The sequence below is a fragment of the Euprymna scolopes genome, chromosome 39 (assembly GCF_053919585.1).
Source record: "Euprymna scolopes isolate OS-2025 chromosome 39, ASM5391958v1, whole genome shotgun sequence".
Classification (NCBI taxonomy): domain Eukaryota; kingdom Metazoa; phylum Mollusca; class Cephalopoda; order Sepiida; family Sepiolidae; genus Euprymna; species Euprymna scolopes.
The window spans coordinates 9,887,278-9,907,409 of record NC_136520.1 but is presented as its reverse complement, the minus strand read 5'-3'; the positions used below and the strand labels follow the sequence as shown (position 1 = coordinate 9,907,409).

Genomic DNA, 20,132 nt, shown 5'->3' with positions numbered 1-20,132 from the left:
TTAACTCATTAAAATGAGCACCTGCCAAATTCAAGTAATTAAATAAATTCAAACATGCTTCCGTTAGCATCTCATGGTGGGGCAATCGTTAGCGTCGCACTTTTTTTTTTTTTTCACACTTCAATTTACAACTTTGCCTCAACGGTTCGGGTTCGATCCTCATACTTATCTACCAAAACATTTTTTTTAACCCGCCACCCCTGGAGTTTCCAGATACACCTCCAAAAACCCGGGCAACGCCATGTACCCCTCGCTAGTCTATATATAAAAGCGAAAATGTATGTGTGTATGTGTGTGTGCACTTTTTGTGTATGTCCGCAAAAGGCTTTTTTCAGAGAGGCGCTCGGCCGGCTTACTCCTTCTTAAAACTTTTTATATACTGTCTAAATCATAATTTCTATGAGTTAAGAAAAGGGGTCACGTCTATCTTTAATTTGCCCGACTTTTACACACTTTTTCAAGATTTTTTTCGATCGCTGCATCTGTTTCACTTTTCAGTATAAAAAGCAAAACTGTGAAATCGCATCAGCAGTTCCCGCCTTGGTCAATGTCGTCACCGTCATATCAGACAATTGCTTTCATTTGAATACACTCCCCTAATAAAGGGAGAGCTGGTTTTCCCGAACACGTTGGGGAAACAAAACAAGACAAAGTTGGTTTAAAAAAAAAAAAAATAAAAATGACTATCCCGCAGTTAAAATTCAGTGCGGAAACGTTAAGTGTGTTTCATTCCCTGTGGCGTCATGTTTGACCTTATTAAACAAGCACCTTTTGTCACATCACTTTTTAATCATTTTTTTTCACACATTCTCACTTCTTTGCCATCGTAGTATGGAGGGAAGTCTCAAGGGTTCGGGTTCGAGACTAACTACCTAACAAAACTTTTTTTTTTTCTTTTACACCTTCAAACACCCGGGCAGTCTATATGGAAAGCCAAAATGTGTGTGTGCTTGTGTGAGTGTGTGTTTTTTTTTTTTTTTACATAAGCATCACCACTTATCAAGGCCAAGAGGCCACTCAAGGATAAGGGTTAAAGAGTGTACAGTAGACATTGGACAATATAGTAATCATTAGTAATGAAAATTTGGTAAATTTGATAACTTATATAGAACGGCTCATCAAGAACTTATTTACGTTAGACTTGAACACAACCATATTGTAGTCAGCCGGAAAGCAGGAAAACGGAAGATAATTCCACAGGCAAGCAGTTCTAAGAAAGAAGCTTTGTTCATGGAATCTACGTTTAGGTTTAGGCACAAATAAAGAGTGGGGGGAATTATTGATAGTGTGTACAGCTGGACGAGTGTTTCTTGTGAAAGTTTGGCGAGGGGGGACCATAGATTGAAGCTCAGTTGAACATCTTCCATGAAAATAACGATACATCAGAGACAAACTCGCAACATCTCTTCTGTGAGATAGAGGTTGCAAGGAAGAGAAAAGGACATCTCCTACGAGGCTACGAAGTCTACTTTGAACTCTATCAAGGCAGGACAAGTCCTTTCTAGCAGCTCCTGCCCAGATGTGGCAACAATATTCCATCCTTGGACGTACCTGGCTCTTATATAGATAGAGAATTGCATCAGCAGTGAGATATTTATCGGATCGATAGAAAGATCCAACCATTTTTTCAGCGGCCTTGGCAACAGATTTGATGTATGTGTTCCATTTAAGATCAGGAGTAAAGGTCAACTGCCAAAGGCTTTTTTCGGGGTGCTTCTCGGCTTGCTCGCTCATTCTTATAACTTTTTATATGCTACCGAGATGATAATATCTAACACTTACGAAATGTGGTCGTAAATATATTTTATTTCGGCCACATTTATTTTATAATTACAACAAAATTCAAATGTGAATTCATTTGCTGCTGCTGCTTTTGACCTAGAAAAACCACCTTAATTTTTTAAACGCTTATTTTCAATTAATCAAAAGTCCCTGGCTTCCTAGCCTCATGGTATGTCATCAGACTATTAACCTCAAGGCTTCAGGTTCAAGCCTACCTCTCTCCCTAAACTTCTTTTTCGTTTTTCTGTTTTTGTTCTTTTTTTAATTCGAGCCTTCTTTTTTGATCTACCCCCGAACACAAACACGGGTATCCCACCTGCCCCATCAGGTTCGACCCTACGTCCCTCACAAAACTTTTTACACTGTTTTTTTTTGTTTTTGTTTTTTTAATTCGAGCCTTTTGTTTTGATCTACACCCCCCCCCCAACACACCTACGGGTACACCTCCCCATCGGGTTTGGGCCTACCTCTCTCCCAAAACATTTTTCGCTGCTTGGTTTTTTTTTTTCTTTGTATTTTTAATATTTGTACCTTCTTATCAAAACTTATTTTTCCTTTTTTATCTACCAAAATGTATATTAGTGTGTGCATTTTTTGTGTATGTCTGGCAAAATGCCTCCGAGATGTTAATATCTAAGATTTATGAAATGACTCGGCGTGTATCGTTAATTTGGGCGTGACTTCGCCTCAAGACTTCGGGTTTGAGCCTACCTCCCTACTAAATCTTTTTTTTTTCACCTATAAACACCCGGGCAACGTCAAGCACTCCCGCTGGTCTATAATATAAAAGCAAAATTGTGTGTGTGTGTGTTTTTTTTGTATGTCCAGCAAAGGCTTTCAGGGGGGGGGTGTACCACATCTTACAACTTTTATATACTCCCTAGATTATAATATCAACAATTTACGAAAGGAGGTCGTCTCTTTTATTTGAGTGACTTTTATTTTATAAAATCGCCTTTTCATGTGTTCATGTTTGTGTTTTTTGTATAAAAAGCGAAACTAACTAAAGCGGGGGCAGTTTTCCACCTTCGTGCCAGGGATGTCCAGAAAGCAATTATTAGACAATTGCTATTCATTTGGACACCTGAGGGCTGCAAACGACCTTGTGGTGAAGAAAATAAAACTTAACTGGCCCCAGGCACGTTCATCTCTTTGCCGACTCCTGACCTAATTATCAGTGGTTGGTTGGTTGTTTTTGTTTTACGGCATATCAACCCTTTTCGGGTTATTTAATGCCGAATCTAAAGATTTTGAAGAAAAAATTTTTAATAGAATATATTTGTTGTTTTCAAGTCGGATTCTATTTAACCCATAGTTGGACCTGTAATTTCTTGAAGGTTACGTGCCACTGTTTTAGTTTCTTCTTTTTCCAGATTTCTAAATAAAACCTTAACTGGTTTGTTCTGGAGTGGGTTTTTTTTTCACCACTTATCAAGGCCCGGAAGCCACTCAGGGATAAGGGTTATTGCAAGTACAGTACGTTAGTGTGGAGATTTGATGAAGTGTTTACTTAAGGGAGCGGTTCATTAGAAATTTGTTAACGTTGGACTTGAAGACATCCAAGTTGTAGTCAGGTGGGAAGCAGGCAGACGGAACAGTTCCACAGGCGTGCAGTTCTAAGAAAGAGAGTCAACAGCTTTTGATTGACGTTGCTAAATTTAAACGCTTTTCACTTCCTCTGTTGTCATAGTACAGCGGTAAAATCTCACCTTTTCTGCCTTCGTGTCACAGGTTCGAACCTGCCTACTAATACTTTTTTTTCTTCTTTTACACCTCCAAACACCTCAGGCAACGCTGGGCAAACCCACCAGTCTCTATATATAAAAGATTAAATGGGTGCGTGAATTTTTGTATGTCCAGAAAAGGCTTTTTTCGCTGGCGTTCTCGGGAGAGGAGGGGGGGGGGCTACGTTTTCGAACTTGTTATATACTCCCTTGATCATAATATCTACGATTTGTGAAGGGACGTCATCTCTAGATTTATTTTGATCGACTTTTATAAAATTCACGCAATTCCTCCCTCGTGCGTGTTTGTTCGGCTTTTTTGTACAAAAGCGAAACTGAATCGAAAGCAAAGGCAGCTCCCCAGCCTTTTGTTCCTGGTATTCATTTAGACACTCCCTTTCTGTGTGGAGCTGATTCTCCCCAACATCGTGCGGAAGAAACAGCGGAAAGTTGAACTCCAACCAACGTTCGTTTCTGCAAGTCAACTTTTTGATCGACATGACTAGATTTAAATGCTTTTCACTTCCTGCTTTGTAGCGTACCGGTAAGATCTCACGGTTTCTTTCACTTTCTTTTCTGCCTTCGGGTTCGTCACTTTTTTTAAAAATCTTCTTTTACACCTGCAAACACCCGGGCAACGTTGGGTACCCTGCTAGGTTAATTAATACATTTTTAATTCATTCTTTGCTTATATTATTTGGATTTATTTTTTACTTGGGAATCAGCTCTTATAAAGACCCAAAGGCCGCTCAAGGATAAGGATTAATTAATGTAGGTAGTAATCAGTAATGGTGTAGAATTTGATTATTTATGGGGACGGCTTGACAGGAACTTCTTTACATTGATTTGAAGGCTACCATTTTACTACGTTTCTGAATTTTTAAGATGAGGATTGGTTATTTGGATTACTGTTCTCATTTTGACATTCCAATACAATACCTATCTAAGAACACTGCCAGACACATAAAGTACCTTCTTCTGAAATTTCATAAAAATCCACCCAACTATTGTGAAGTCTATAAGGAATGTACTCACAGATACACATTATATATATATATATATATATATATATATATATATATATATGTATATATATGTATATGTATATATATATATGTATGTATATATATATATGTATATATATATGTATGTATATATATATGTATGTATATGTATGTATATATATATGTATGTATATATGTATGTATATATATATATATGTATATATATATGTATGTATATATATATATGTATATATATATATTTTATTTTATTTTGTTTTCAAGTAAGATCTTTGACTTACTTGTTATTTCATCACATACTTCTGCATGCAAAATCCGATCCCGCATTTTGCTAATTCCTACCCTCTGATGAGAAGGAGTGTATTTCTTTGAAACTCTGCGGATTAAGGACTATCCTTTTATCTAGTGTTTCCTTTTCAGATTAAATATGTTTTTAACTCATTTCAAAGTGTTTTTTAACATATTTTATTAACTGTTTGCTCATATATATATATATATATATATATATATATATAGTGTCTTTTTAATTACTAGCTGCCATTCAGCCCAGCATTGTTTGGGCCCTATATACTGTTAAGAACCCTTCTCTCACTGACCCCCACCTCTTTTACCAACCTGAACCCGTTGGACTACTTTGTTTGGTCATACGTCGAGAACATCACAAACATGACTTCCCACAACACCAAAACCAGCCTGATTGCACCATCTGCCGAGTATTTACTGAGCTCCTGCCAATTCTGGACCTGTATTGAGGCAGTGAGTGAGCCTGAAGGCGGCTACATTGAATAGATGTCAGCTCTATTACATTATCAAGTTACCTGAATTGATTTTTTTCAATAAAAGTTTTAACATAAAATAAATTTATTGTTCCACCCTGTAGTTTAAAAAATAGACTATTCTGCGCGAGTCGAACGTGGTTTCATGTGATTAGTCGGTTCCTTTCAAAGGCAAGAAGTCCATGGAAAAAAAAAGGTATGAAGTTTATTTGCTGCTAATCATGTTGGTCAGGAGTATTCCTATTGAAATTTTTTTTTTCTTCCTTAATTAAGCTATTGTCATAAAACCATTAGCAATAGACAGAGGCATATCATGATAGACAATACAGAACTGGGAAAATGTGACAGTGATACATGTTCAATCCCACAATTTTGAGGCAGCACGTTCAGGACTGCAGAACACAATGTGAACAGAGACCACTGGTAAATCTCTGAGCAAACATCAGTGATTATAAAGGAGTCATTACATTTTTAAAAATTCGAAATAAAAAAAAAGAAAAAAATTTGTTTCCACAAAACTTTTGTAAATGTCAGGTGGCAAAACTTGAAGGTAACCATAAATATGTACATAAAATAATTGGAACTGGTCAAATTTCAAGTGAAACTTTATAAAAAGGCCAAACTGCTTTTAAAAGAAAAAAAGGCTAAATTCGAGAAATTTTGCTTTAAAACATCCAGTGGTTCTAAAATGGGTGATCGAATTACTAAAATGTTGCATTGGAAACTGAGCACCCCCTACAAATATTTAAATATACAAGTTATAGACTTTGGAATTCCCTTTCTGCTACCTGCTTCCCTGACTGTACTGATAAACAGAAGTTCAAATGTAATGTAAATCAACATCTTGTTAATCTTTCTTAGGCATCGTCCCAATTAGTAGCCCCTTACTTTCAGATGTTTGGGGTGAAGGTGTGTAAAAAAAAAAAAAGAAAGAAAAAAAGGCATAAAAACATTTATCAAAATGACTGTATTCAGTATTAGAATAATTCCAAAAGGATTGATATGCCATAAAACAGTGAATAATTAAAATTAAACTGCAAAAACATCTTGAAAACATTCTGTAGGCAACAGAAGCAGCTTGTTACATTCTGGGGAGTAGATAGCAGATCTAATCCAAGCAGACTATTCTCGTTATCTTTCTTAGCTGTTGTTTCACAACATTTCCGTCAACTACTTCTCTGGCCTTCGTCAGATGGTAACAGCGACGGGATACGAACTCCGAATCTCCTAACTGCATCCTTAGCAATTACTTTTTTTTTTCCTTCTATTTTTTTTTTTACATGGTAGTAACCACTTATCAAGTCCAGGAAGCCATTCGGGGATAAGGGTTATTGCGTGTACAGTAATCAATGGGATAATATCGTAGTAATCGTTAGTAATGGAGATTTGATAAAGTGTCTTACTTAAGGGAGCGGTTTATCAGGAATTTGTTTATGTTGGACTTGAAGACATCCAAGTTGCAGTCAGGTGGGAAACAGGCAAACGGAAGAGAGTTCCACAGGCGTGCACTTCTAAGAAAAAAGCTTTGTTCATGGAATCTACGTTTTGATTTAGGCACAGATAAAGAGTGGAGAAAATTACTGACAGCGGTTTCAGCTAGACGGGTGTTTTTTGTGAAAGATTGGCGAGGGGGGGGGCAGAGATTTGAGCTCAGACGAGCACTTGCCATGGAAATAATGATAAAACAGCGACAAGCTCGCAACATCTCTTCTGTGGGAGAGAGATTCCAGGGAGCATCCCCCACTAAACAACAAAGTCTATTTTGTACTCTGTCAAAGCAAGATAGGCTGTTTTTAGCAGCTCCTGCCAGATGTGGCAGCAGTACTCCATCCTTGGACGTACTTGGATTTCATATAGATAGAGAATTGCATCAGCAGTGAGATATATTCTGGAGCAGTTTTTGTAAATAAAAGGTGATTCGTCGTCTTTGAATCGACTCCAGCCTTTTTATCATTCTTTCCTATTGCTTTGCTGTTTTTTCTTTTTAATTGTACGGTCAACTGGTTTTTATAACTGGTTGTTAAATCCTCTGCAACATTAACATAGGTAGGGGAGGGTATCGTTTAAAAGTCATTTCAGGGGCACTTGTGCAATGTGCAAACGGCGGCTTATGGTAGGAGGCGATAACTTCAATTTCTTCTTGGTCAAATAACGCGGAAAATAAATAACAAACAAGTTTTTTTTCGGAACAGAAAAATATTTGAAAACCAAAACGTTTATTGTATAAAAATGTATCGGTATATAATTGTAAAAACATTTATTTAAAAGTCTGCGTGAAAAAAATATAATTTTAATAAAACAATTTTGTAATAAAAACAACTTTGGATTTTTATTAAGTAAAATAGTTTGTTTTTTTTTCGAACAAATAAATAATTTAAATGAAACATTTTTTTTTTTTTTTAATTAAAGCAACTTTGAAGGGTTAACAACAAATTAATAATTTGAATGGTTTTTAACTGAGAAACGCCACCTGATGACGGTTTAGTGAAATGCACCAAGAAAAGATGGCTGCCATCCGCATACATACAAGTGTCTTTTGTTGTTTCGTGAACACAAAAAGTGTTAAAACTAAATTAATTTTTCTAAATAAATTTTTTTTTTTTTTTTTACATAGGCGTCACCACTTATCAAGGCCAAGAGGCCACTCAAGGATAAGGGTTAAAGTGTACAGTAGTCAAAAGGACAATATAGTAATCGATAGTAATGGAAGTTCGGTAAATTTGTTAACTTAAGTGGAACGGCTCATCAGAAACTTGTTCACATTGGACTTGAAGACAACCATATCATAGACGGCTGGAAAGCAGGAAAACGGAAGACAATTCCACAGGCATGCAGTTCTAAGAAAGAAGCTTTGATCATGGAATCTATGTTTAGGTTTAGGCACAGGTAAAGCGTGGGGGGAATTATTGATAGTGTTTTCAGCTAGACGAGTGTTTTTTGTGAAAGTTTGGCAAGGGGGGACCATAGATTGAAGCTCAGTCAAACACTTTCCATGAAAATAACGATAAAGCAGAGACAAACTCGCAACATCTCTTCTGTGTAATAGAGGTTGCAGCGAAGAGAAAAGGACATCTCCCACCAAAACACGTAGTCTACTTTGAACCCTATCAAGGCAGGACAAGTCTTTTCTAGCAGCTCCTGCCCATATGTGGCAACAGTATTCCATCCTTGGACGTATCTGGCTCTTATATAGATAGAGAATTGCATCAGCAGTGAGATATCTACTGAATCGATAGAAGGATCCGACCATTTTCCCGTGGCCTTGGCAACAGATTTGATGTACGTGTTCCATTTAAGATCAGGAGTAAAGGTCAAGCCCAGAAGCCTGTCAAAACTTGAGGCCTCCCCCAAGACGAGAGCCATTCATTTTAATTGATGCCAGATGGGGATCAGAACGTTGATGATGTAAAGATAGAAGCTTGCTTTTAGATGCATTAAAAGTAACCAGCCACTCCTTTCCCCATTGTATAATGTGATCAAGATCAGAGGACTGAGAATCGGATAGAACTTGGTCGTTTACTGTTTTAGAGGTGCTACCATAGATGGTAGTGTCGTCAGGTAAAATGTCTACGAATGATGTAAGGATGTGATTTGGAAGATCATTAATGTAAATCAGGAAAAGAGTTGGGCCCAGGATGGACCCCTGAGGGACTCCAGCATTAATACTGTGAGCTTCTGATTTTTGCCCATCAACTACTACTCTTATGAACCTTGGGCCATGTTTAACAGGGAGAGACTAATAATTGGTGCATTAACTCTGATTTTTGTTTTCTTTTTCACCCCAAACAGGCATATTGCCAATTGCAATGTAAGGGCTACTATTTGGGATCATGTTTAACAGGGGAGTGTGGGGAGTTGAGCAACGAGATATCTGTTCACATTACATTTAAATTTCTGCAAGTTAGTACAGTCAGGGAAGCAGGAAACAGCAGCAAGGGAGAATGCCAAAGTCTAGCAGTCAGAGGAGAAACAAAAAAACAGAGTAGAAGGCTTTTCAGCATCTATGGACCTCAGTGAAGAGGTGGGATTTTGCTACTTGTAAGGTTAGCTGCAGGTATATACATCAAAGAGTCACAAGTATTATAAGTTCATTAGAGCACATTCCATTAGAGTACTTGTAAAACAGGCAGAGGGATGCAGCATTTCCGTGATGGGATAGAGGTTGGAATTTGGCCGACAGTACAGGATCAACTAAATTTTAGACTTTTGACCCTGTCTAACAGGGAGAATAGTGATAGATACACCAGTCCAGTTGCCTTCAACACACATCTGCAGTTATTAAACACCAACACTTGGCACTCTGACATGTATTTTGATTTGGCAAACCTGCTGGAAAAGTTCACCTGAAGTTCCCTAAAATCAAGTAATATTATAATTAAGACCAAGCTCTTAGGATTAGAATTTCCGACCATAATAAAGCTTCTTTCTTAGAACTGCACGCCTGTGGAACTCTGTTCCGTCTGCCTGCTTCCCTCCGGACTACAACTTGGATGTCTTTAAGTCCAATGTTAACAAATTCATAATGAACCGCCCCCTTAAGTAAACATTTCAGTAAATCTCCTCACTAACGTAATGTACTTGCAATAACCCTTATCCCTGAGTGGCTTCCGGGCCTTGATAAGTGGTGATCACTGTGTAAAAAAAAAAAAAATAAAATAAAAAAATAATAATAATAAGCGAGAGAGCATCATGGTGCACAAACTTTTTTAATGTTTCGCCATCAATTGATGACAGCCTATGATGGTGAAGATTTGGATTATATTGAGGTTTAATTCAACACATGGCATCGTAGTATTATGAACATGTACAGAGATTAGGATACAAGCTTAAGGTAAGTAAAAAGAAACTTTGGGTTCGTTTTACTGTACACATAGATTCGAAAAAGTTGTCAAAAAACAAATATATAACAAATAAATGTTATCAAAGGCAAGATAAGTTACTTTTCTACCTAACTGGATATAATTTTCGTGTTTTTATTCAATTTAACATGTTTATTCAGCTCGAAAAACATGCAGTGTTTACCGATGTATTGGAAAATTCAAAATGGCGGCCGATTCTCTCTTTAACACGGTAAGTTTGGAAAAAGGTGTAATAAATAATAAACTAGACAAAATACTGTTAGAAATTCGCTCAATATATGTTACCGTGACATAACTTGACATATATTCGGTGGTTTTTAATAGTATTTTGTCTAGTTTATTATTTATAACACCTTTTCCTGAACTTACCGTGTTAACGAGAGAATCGGCCGCCATCTTGAATTTTCCAATACATCGGTAAACACTGCATGTTTTTTGAGCTGAATAAACATGTTAAATTGAATAAAAACACGAAAATTATATCCAGTTTGGTAGAAAAGTAACTTATCTCGCCTTTGATAACATTTATTTGTTATATATTTGTTTTTTGACAACTTTTTCGAATCTATGTGTACAGTAATACAAACCCGAAACTTTTATTATTTGATAAAGTGTTTTCTTTTTTTGTTTGTTTGTTTGTTTCGTAATAATACAAGAAATGTTAAAAAATAAAGTAATTCTTTTATAAATACATGGTTTCGTTTTTCGTGTCTTCTGTTCGATTTTGTTACATAATCAACCGTATCCACTTCCGGTAGCTGATTTTTTCCGAGTAGTGATCTTAGACATTAGCTAAAGTATACAAATGTATTTTCTTTTGGAGGGGGGGGGGCTCGTTTTAAAACTATATCTGCTTCAGTATTTTCTTTAATTTTTGAGCGATTATCGAGACCCCTAAGATATAATCCTCTCATGTCACACATTTTTTGTTCAAAAGTAACACTCGAAATTACTCCCCCCCCCTTTTTTTTTAACCAAATAAACTCTTTAAAATAAGTTGAGCCACTAAAAACTTACAAAGTTAGGTAAAAAACGAACACTTAGAAATTTAATTTTTTTAAAACAACAGTAAATAAGTAAAAATATTTTTAAAAAAATGGAGGTGGTATAGTCTCTTTTAAAAACAATTTTCTTTTGGAGGAAGGGACTGGGACTCTTTTTACAACTAAATCTCTCAGTGTTTCCTTTAATTTTCTATTTTTTAGCGATTATCAAGACACCTAAGATAGGATACCATCATGTTGGACATTATTTCTCGTTCTCACGTAACACTCGACACTACTTGTTTTTTTTCTTTTACTGAATAAACGCTTGTGGGGGTCGTCAAGCCTTTTTAGGAACTAACTTCCTCCACAAATAAATAAAAATAAAAATAAACGGAGGTTTATTTACAGAAACCAACCATTAACAAATAAAATATAATTCTCTTTATAATGAGTTCAGAAGTCCTTTTTAAGTGTTCGTATAAAAAAAAAAGGAGAATGTCTTTTTTTTTGTTGAACTGTTCATATGTTAAAACATGGTAAGAGAGGCAATAGGTAATGTTCGCCTGTGAAATTGTATGAAGCGCGCGGAGCGGTGAAAATGGAAGAGTGATAGTAACACGCGTGGAACGTCCGAATGAGAAAGCAGTTGAGAGAGAGATTTGATGTTTGTGTGTGCTTAAATACTATTTGGACCGGCTCCCAGCGAGCTTAAGAAGAAAAGTTTAGAAAAATGTCCTTGGAGAAATCCCATTGGACGGAAACATCACGTGGGGTGCTCTGTACTACGTCCGCTCGTTTTGAGTCGATTTAATATATAAGGCCACGCCGGAATTTGCATGGGAGTTATTTGGGTTTGTATTACTGTACACATAGATTCGAAAAAGTTGTCAAAAAACAAATATATAACAAATAAATGTTATCTAAGGCAAGATAAGTTACTTTTCTACCAAACTGGATATATTTCTCGTGTTTTTATTCAATGTAACATGTTTATTCAGCTCGAAAACCATACAGTGTTTACCGATGTATTGGAACATTCAAGATGGCGTCTGATTCTCTCTTTAACACGGTAAATTTGGGAAAAGATGTTATAAATAAAAAATCGGATAAAATACTGTTAAAAACTCGCTCAATATATGTTACCGTGACATAGGTTGACATATATTCGGCGGGTTTTTAATAGTATTTTGTATAGTTTTTTTTTTATTTATAACACCTTTTTCCAAACTTACGGTGTTAAAGAGGGTGTGAGACGCCATCTTGAATTTTCCAATACATCGTAAACACTGTATGTTTTTCGAGCTGAATAAATATGTTACATTGAATAAAAACACAAAAAATATATACAGTTTGGCAGAAAAGTAACTTATCTTGCCTTTGATAACATTTATTTGTTATATATTTGTTTTTTGACAACTTTTTCGAATCTATGTGTACAGTAATACAAACCCAAAATATTTTTTTTAAATATTAGGGGGGTATAGTCTCTTAAAAACAATATCTCCTTCAAGAACGGTCATAAAATATGTATTCAACCGATATTTATTTAATAAGGGACCAGTTTTCCTACCTAGCAAAAAGGGACGAGTTTTCCGGGGACGAGTTTTCCTAATATAAACTCAAAATATATTTTAATAAAACAATTTTGTAATTTTTTAATTATTTATTGCCTACCGAAAAACAAATGGCGTTTCCATTTTCGGCGAGAAACTGTAGCACTGTAGCAGCACTAGCAGCAGTACCAAAAAAAGAAAAATATATATATAAGGAGGTGCGCCGCAGCCGCACCTCCTTATATATATATATCAGGTGCGGTGGGCATTGTACACGCCCGCCCATATTTTGAAAAAAAAAAAAAAACATCAAAAATTCAATGTGAGTGCAACAAAAGCAAACATGGCCACCAGTGAAAACAATAAAATAATATTATTGAATAATAAAGGTCCTAATATAATAAAAAAAAACTACTCGCCGGCGAGAATTTTAAATGTGATATTCGTTCAAAACAACGCCAAATACCCCTTACAATCAACTTTTAAAAGCAACACTTTTTGTTCGTACTCTAATGCACATCGACTTGCAAGAGATTCATCGTCAAACGCAAATATTAGCTGACGTGATATTGTAAGCAAACACAAGCGGTATTTGAGGTTATTATTTCAGTGCGATCCGTAATCCGTATGAGTACAAAAAATTGTTTTTAAATAATAAATAATAAAAAACAAAAAAAAAAAATACGTACCCTGAGAAAAAAAAAAGTTGATCGTTGTTGAAAAAACTGAAAACGTAAAAAACAGGTAAAGAAACTTTTTCTTTTTAGAATTGAATTAATTTTCCGACGAAAATAATTAATACTTTCGGGAATTTATGAAATTATTGGGAAAGAATCTTAGTTTCAGAAGTAAAGCAGAAAACAAAACGAACGCTTTCCACTAAAGAAAAAGTTACTTTCACTATTAAATACGCAAATAATTTTATCGTATTTCATTTTGCCTTCAAACAAAATGATGATATTAATTAATAAACGCAAAATATATTTATTTTTCGGTCATTTTTTTTTTTTTTAGATATTTTATAAACTTTGATTTATTTAAAATAAAATGTTATAACAATTTTAAGGATTGGCAGGAAGGATGACATAATTTTTAGTAAGGGGAGATAATTCTGGCGTGATTAGTACTTACTCTATTCTTGACGTCACAGGTCACGTGACTTTAGTAGAACAGCCTTCTATTTACGTAGGTCGCGTTCGTGATTGTCGTTCTTTGTTTCTTTTAAAACAAGGGAGATCACTCTTGCTGACTTTACAATTCAATATGGCGTCGACTCAACGTGTCCTAACGACTTCGAGCGCAGATTTGGAGTCAAGACTAGGTGTTTTGATAAAATGTCGGTCGGATTTAGCAATCGATGAGGGCCGCTTGTTCATCATTGGTGTATCGGGTGGCAGCGCAGCTAAAACCGTTTGCAAGGTTTTCATCAACACCGACACCGACTGGTCGAAATGGCGCATATTCTTCTGTGACGAGCGTCACGTTCCGCACGACGATGCCGAGTGCACGTACAAAATCTACAAAGAACATTTCGTCGACAAGGTGCCCGATTTCTCACCCGGTCACATCTACCCGATCAAACCGGATCTACCCCTGGAGAAGTGCGCCCAGGACTACGCCAACGAGCTGAAGAAGCTGACCGGGGTAACCGGCGACAACAATCTGCCGCAGTTCGACCTCGTGGTCCTCGGCATGGGACCCGACGGCCACACGTGCTCCCTCTTTCCTGGCCACTCCCTTCTGGACGAGACGACCGCCCTGGTGCGCCCGATCTCTGATTCGCCAAAACCCCCGCCCTGCAGGGTGACCCTGACTTTCCCAGTGTTGAACCGATCGTTATGTGCTGTCTTCATTGCGACTGGGGAGGGAAAAGCGGAGATGGTGAGGAGAGCGTTGGAGCCCCAAGAATTTGACGGACCCATGATACCCGCCGGCAGGGTGAAGCCAACCCACGGAGAACTTTTCTGGTATTTGGACAGTGGTTCAGCTAGATTACTTAAAAACTAAGAAGCTGAATTTGTGGTACTTATGCAGAATTAGGACCGTAAAACACCGGAAAGTGCTGAACGGAAGTGCGTTGAGCACTTTTTAATGAACATCAGAGTTTCAGCAGATTTACGTGTAGGAAACTACAGCGACAATCATAATATATATATGCAGAATAAGGACCTGCTATCGTCGGATTTTTTCGGGGATTTACGTAAAATGCTGAGACGAGGAAATCGCAGCAGCAGTCGACAACGTAACGTCTTCTAAGAAAACATTTATTCGCTACCATTGTGTGTGCGTGTGTATATATATATATATATATATATATATATATATATATATATATATATATATTATATATATATTCACACTTAAGAAGACCGAAAGGTCGATCGGAAATTATGTGCTTTTTGAAGAAAACGTTTTCGTTTTTTTTTTTTTTTTTTTTTTTTTCCGAAAGACTTTTGTATTCCTCCTACACGTCAACAAATAGGAAATAAATGCAGAAAAGATATAAACATCTATTTTTCATATTGTTTTTTTTTTATCCACACACACACACACACACACACACATATATATAATGTTTTTAAAATATAATTATCCACTGACACGTGTTTCGTCGTCTACGACTTATCATATGACTGAATCTGTCAGTGGATAATTATATTTTAAAAAAGAATACATATGCCGCTCCCCATTTGGGGGTACCAAATTGGTCAAAGGGAAAATTATTCACAACTCGCATTTAGGTAAAAATGCACTTTCGTATAAATAATTGAATTCATTCAAAAAGTAATACAAAAACAAATAAATAGCATATATATATATATATATAATATATATAATGTAAATTAAATAATTGAGGGTTATGTCCAAAAATCCAGTAGTACACACAGTTAAGACGGCGGAAGTGGACTCGGTTTGCCCAAATATGGAATGGAAGTTATTAAATATGAAACAAAATACAAAACCATATGGAAATAGTTTATTAACAAAAATTTTAGTTTCAATATTTCTTTTGTTATGAAACAAAAATAATAAACTTTCATTATTTTTACATTTCTATAAATAGTTTTTTTGTTTTTTTTTTGTGCGTGTGTTATCACGAAAAAATTAATGATAATTTTTATCATTTACATTTCTATAAATGGTGTCTTTTTGTAAATGATATATTTATATCTTTCATCAAGTTTTATCATAGAAGTTTGTTTGTCTATACTTCCCAATAACACTTGGCTTGGGTGTGCCCCAGGGGCTCTTTTAGGGCTAATAAAAACACCCCATTTTGTGGGACTATTTCACAATATTTGTCCAAAATTTTCTTTGTATGTTTATTTAGCAGTTTTGCATGGTACTGAACTCAAATTTAAATATGTTAAGGCCTTGGGGACTTTGGGGGTTAAATGGGGGAGTGGAAGAGGCAAATGATAGACATAGTGGTTTCTTTTTTTGCATGGTTCAGAACTCAAATTTACATATGTTAAGGCCTAAAACTGCACTTTGTTCATTTTCACCAGGATTTGACGTCCCCTGGGGACTTTGGGGGCTAAATGGGGGGAGCAAATGCTGAACTTAGTCATATTTTTATGCCTCATTCTATAAATGGTGTCTTTTTGAAATAATATATTTATATTTTTCATCAAGTTTTATCATAGAATTTTTTTGTCATAAATAATGTATGAAATTTTTTATTAAAACTTCTTGTGTTATATCTAAAAAAAAACTTATTTCAAACATTTGTATAAAAAAGTTTGTTAAAATGAATAAATGCAGTTTTATCATCAATAATGTACAATAAAGCTTTTTATTAAAATTTCTTGTGTTATCAAAAAAAATAGTTTTTTTTAATTAGATACTTTGTTTTAGGAAACTCTAGTTTGTTGCCCGAGTGTTTGTAGATGTGCGTTGAGGGAAAAGAAAAAAAAAACGTGACCTGTTTGCTGTTTCGCCTATTACCAAACCGAAAGTGATGTAGGTTTAAATTAAGGCTAGACAATCGGAAAGTAGTGATGTGAAAAAAGTAATGTTTTTAGCCAATTTTTCGATATTTTTTGTCCGAAGGGTTGAGCTTCAAAACGATACTGATTTCGTAAAAATCCATTGCCTCTGTCGAAAGTTCATGCAGACATACGAACATACATACATACATTTAAACAGATTTTTGCCCTTTATATTATTATGACAAAATTATGTGATAACGGTTGTGAACATTTTTAATTATTTCCATTTTAAATATTGAGAAAATTATTTATAGAAATGTAAACTATTAGTCCTAGATATGACCTTAAACTATATCCAGTGGTGAGGCTCCAACTTGCGGGCTTTGGGGAGTGTGGAGCCACCCTTTAATTGCCACTGCTCCCAGGTCCACTCTGACCCGGAGTGGTAGTACCTGTTAGGGTGCCAACTATGGATTAAATAGAAACCGACTTGAAAGCAACAAATATATTCTATTAAAAAAATTTTCTTCAAAATCTTTTAATTTGGCGTTAAATAACCTGAAAAGGGTTGATATGCCGTAAAACAACCAACCAACCAAATGTAAACTATGAAAGTTTAAATTACTTTTTTTAAATATAATAGTTTGATATGAATATATTTTAAATATTAAATATTTATAGAAATATAACAAATAAATATAAATATAACAAATAAAAATTTATTATTCTTTTTATTTTCATGTTAAAACAAGAAGTGGTTCCACATGATTTTGTATTTCGTTTCATGCTTAATGACTTCTATTTCATATTTAGGTAAACCGAAACCACTTCTGGTGTCGTAACTTTGACTACTGAATTTTTGGACACCTCCCTGATTCTACTTTCGCTTTTCCCTGCTCACATGCTACTGTTTCAAATTCGTAGCAGTGGGCAGACATCAGTGGACTTTTCTTTTTCTTTTTTTAAAGTCTAACCTATTTCAAACTGATATAATTTGTTGCACAGAAAATAGTTGATACTTGTACAGTTTAATCAAGACATTAAATATTGAAAATATCAAAAAAAAAAAAAAGGTTTATATTGTACGTGTCGCATCAGTTATGGAATGAATTCTCAAAAAAAAAAAAAATTCACTTAATTTCATAAAGTAGTTATTTTTTTATTTTTTTTATTTAAAAAAATTTTTTTTTAATTTTTTTTTTTTTTTTACGGAAAAAAACAATTTCTTATGATATCGAGCAAAAGGTTCGATTTTTAGGAAGAAAAGCTAGTATTAAAGATGGGGAGGGAGTGTCGGCGCTTTAAACTGAGTTATCTCCCCGTGTCGTGTTCTAAAAATCCAAACAAAATTTTTAAAAATTCAAAGATGTCTACTTTCAGCGTGCTATCACAAAAACGTGTTTTTCAGCTGCAAAAAAAAACAAAAAAAACTACTCCATCAAATTAAGTGAAATTTTTTTTCTCTGAGATCTTCAGTTCAAAACGGATACGTACACTATAACCTTTTTTCGGCATTTTCATTTTTTAATGTCTTCATTAAACCGTACAAGTACCAAATAATTAAATTAAAACAAAAATCATTGTTCGTATTTCAAATTATTTCATGAAGTAAAAATTCCATTTTTTTACCTCATTACTAAATTAATTTTTGTTTTCGTCCCTCGACGAAAGGAGGGTGGACCTGTAAATTCACCCTTGTCCGTTCGTCCGTTTTTCTGTCCACGCTTTTCTCAATTACTACACCTTGGAAATTTTTTAAATTTAGCATAAACATTAAACATGATATGAGATAAAAAAAAATAACAAATTTTCTGGGGAAAATTGTTTATCTATACTTTGCGATAACTTTTGGATGTGCCTCACGGGCTCTTTTAGGGCTAATAAAAACACTCCATTTTTGGAACTATTTTACCATATTTGTCCAACATTATCTGTGTATATCTATTTAGCAGTTTTGCATGGTGCTGAACTCCAATTTAAATATGTTAAGACCTCGGAGACTTTTGGGGCTAAATGGGGCGGGCAAATGATGGACTTAGTCATTTCTTTTTTTTTTGCATGGTACAGAACTCATATGTACATATGTTAAGGCCTAAAACTGCACTTTGTTCATTTTCACCAGAAATTGACGTCCCTTGGGGACATCTGGAGCTAAATTGGGGGGGGGGGATGCCGAATTTAGTCATTTTTTTTATGCCTCGTTCACCATATTTGTTCAACATTTTCTGTGTATGTCTATTTAGCAGTTTTGCATGGTCCTGAACTCAAATTTAAATATGTTAAGGTCTTGGGGACTTTTGGGGCTAAATAAATGATGGACCATTTCTTTTTTTGCATGATGCAGAACTCAGATTTACATACGATAAGGTCTAAAACTACACCATTTATTTATTTTCATCAGGATTTGACATTCCTTGAGGTCTTTTTGGGCTAAATGGGGGGGGGCAAATGCTAAACTTAGTCATTTTTTTTATGCCTCGTTCACTGTGCGTTCATGGGGGACCATGCATGCTTTGGGTTAGGGTTTTCATAGTATTTTCAAGTTAAATTCATTTTTTACAATATTTTTGTTTATTAATTTGTTAGGTAATTTGCTAGATTATCTTTTAAAATTGTAAAAAAATGAAATTTTTACTTGATTAAATAATTCGAAACAAGAAGAAATTTTTTTGTTTTAATAATTTGAAAATTCGATGATTTAAATAATTCGAAATAAAAAAATTATTTTTGTTTTCATTCAATTATTTTTATTAATAATTTATATCAATTTAAAATGATTTTTTTTCATAGTATTTTAAAATAAAATTCAGTTTTTACTATATTTTTTTTTTATTAAATTAAGTAATTTCCTAGAAATAACTTTAAATTTAATAATCAAGTAAAGAAATAGAATTTCTTACTTGATTAAATAATTCCAAATAAGAAAAAAATGATTTTTGTTTCAATTTATTTTAACTGCGCAATCAGTTCGAAATATGTTGAATATTTAAAAAAAAAATTGTTAATGACCTTTTTGGTGAAAATAAAAAGTCCACTGGACTGGCCCACTGCTATGGGGCTAAATGGGGGGGGGGCAAATGCTGAACTTAGTCATTTTTTTTATGTTTTGTTTACTGTGCACTCACGGGGGACCATGCATGCTTCACTTGTTTTTATGGTTTCCAGTGTTTGTCTTTCTCGTATAAATAAAGCGAAACTGAATCGAATCAAAGCGACTCGGCTGGCCTTCATGGCCGGGACGTCTTCAAGGCAATCAGCTTTGATCAATATGGGGGAAACCCTTCATATCAGACAATTGCTATTCATTTGGACACTGCCAGAGCTCCCCTTTTTGGATGGAGCTAGTTTTCCCCAACATTGTGGGGAAAAAAGCATGAGGCAGAAAGCTTCACCAGCCAAGAATGAGAAAAAACATGTAATTCTCGTTTCTAATTGGTCCTCATTTCCAATGCGTGATTTTTCTGACAATGAGAGAAAAAAAAAGCTGTATTTTAGTTT

The 20,132-nt window shown here is 34.9% G+C and overlaps 2 protein-coding genes across 3 annotated transcripts in view; one reads left to right on the top strand and one right to left on the bottom strand.

Moving 5' to 3' along the window:
- The window catches only part of LOC145263646 (uncharacterized), an 84,847-nt gene extending 70,892 nt beyond the window's left edge, over window positions 1–13,955 (bottom strand). The window contains exon 1 of one of the 2 annotated variants that reach the window (XM_080120505.1): window positions 13,834–13,955. The gene's annotated coding sequence lies outside the window, so the exon portion shown is untranslated. Of the gene's footprint in view, window positions 1–13,391; window positions 13,608–13,833 lie in introns of those variants that run through there. The other variant, XM_080120504.1, reaches the window with a different exon arrangement.
- Window positions 13,870–14,856, top strand: LOC145263647 (6-phosphogluconolactonase-like). The gene has a single exon (XM_080120506.1). It carries the CDS (start codon window positions 13,966–13,968, stop codon window positions 14,707–14,709), a length of 744 nt encoding a protein of 247 aa, XP_079976632.1. The 5' UTR covers window positions 13,870–13,965; the 3' UTR covers window positions 14,710–14,856.
- Window positions 14,857–20,132: the final 5,276 nt, after the last annotated feature.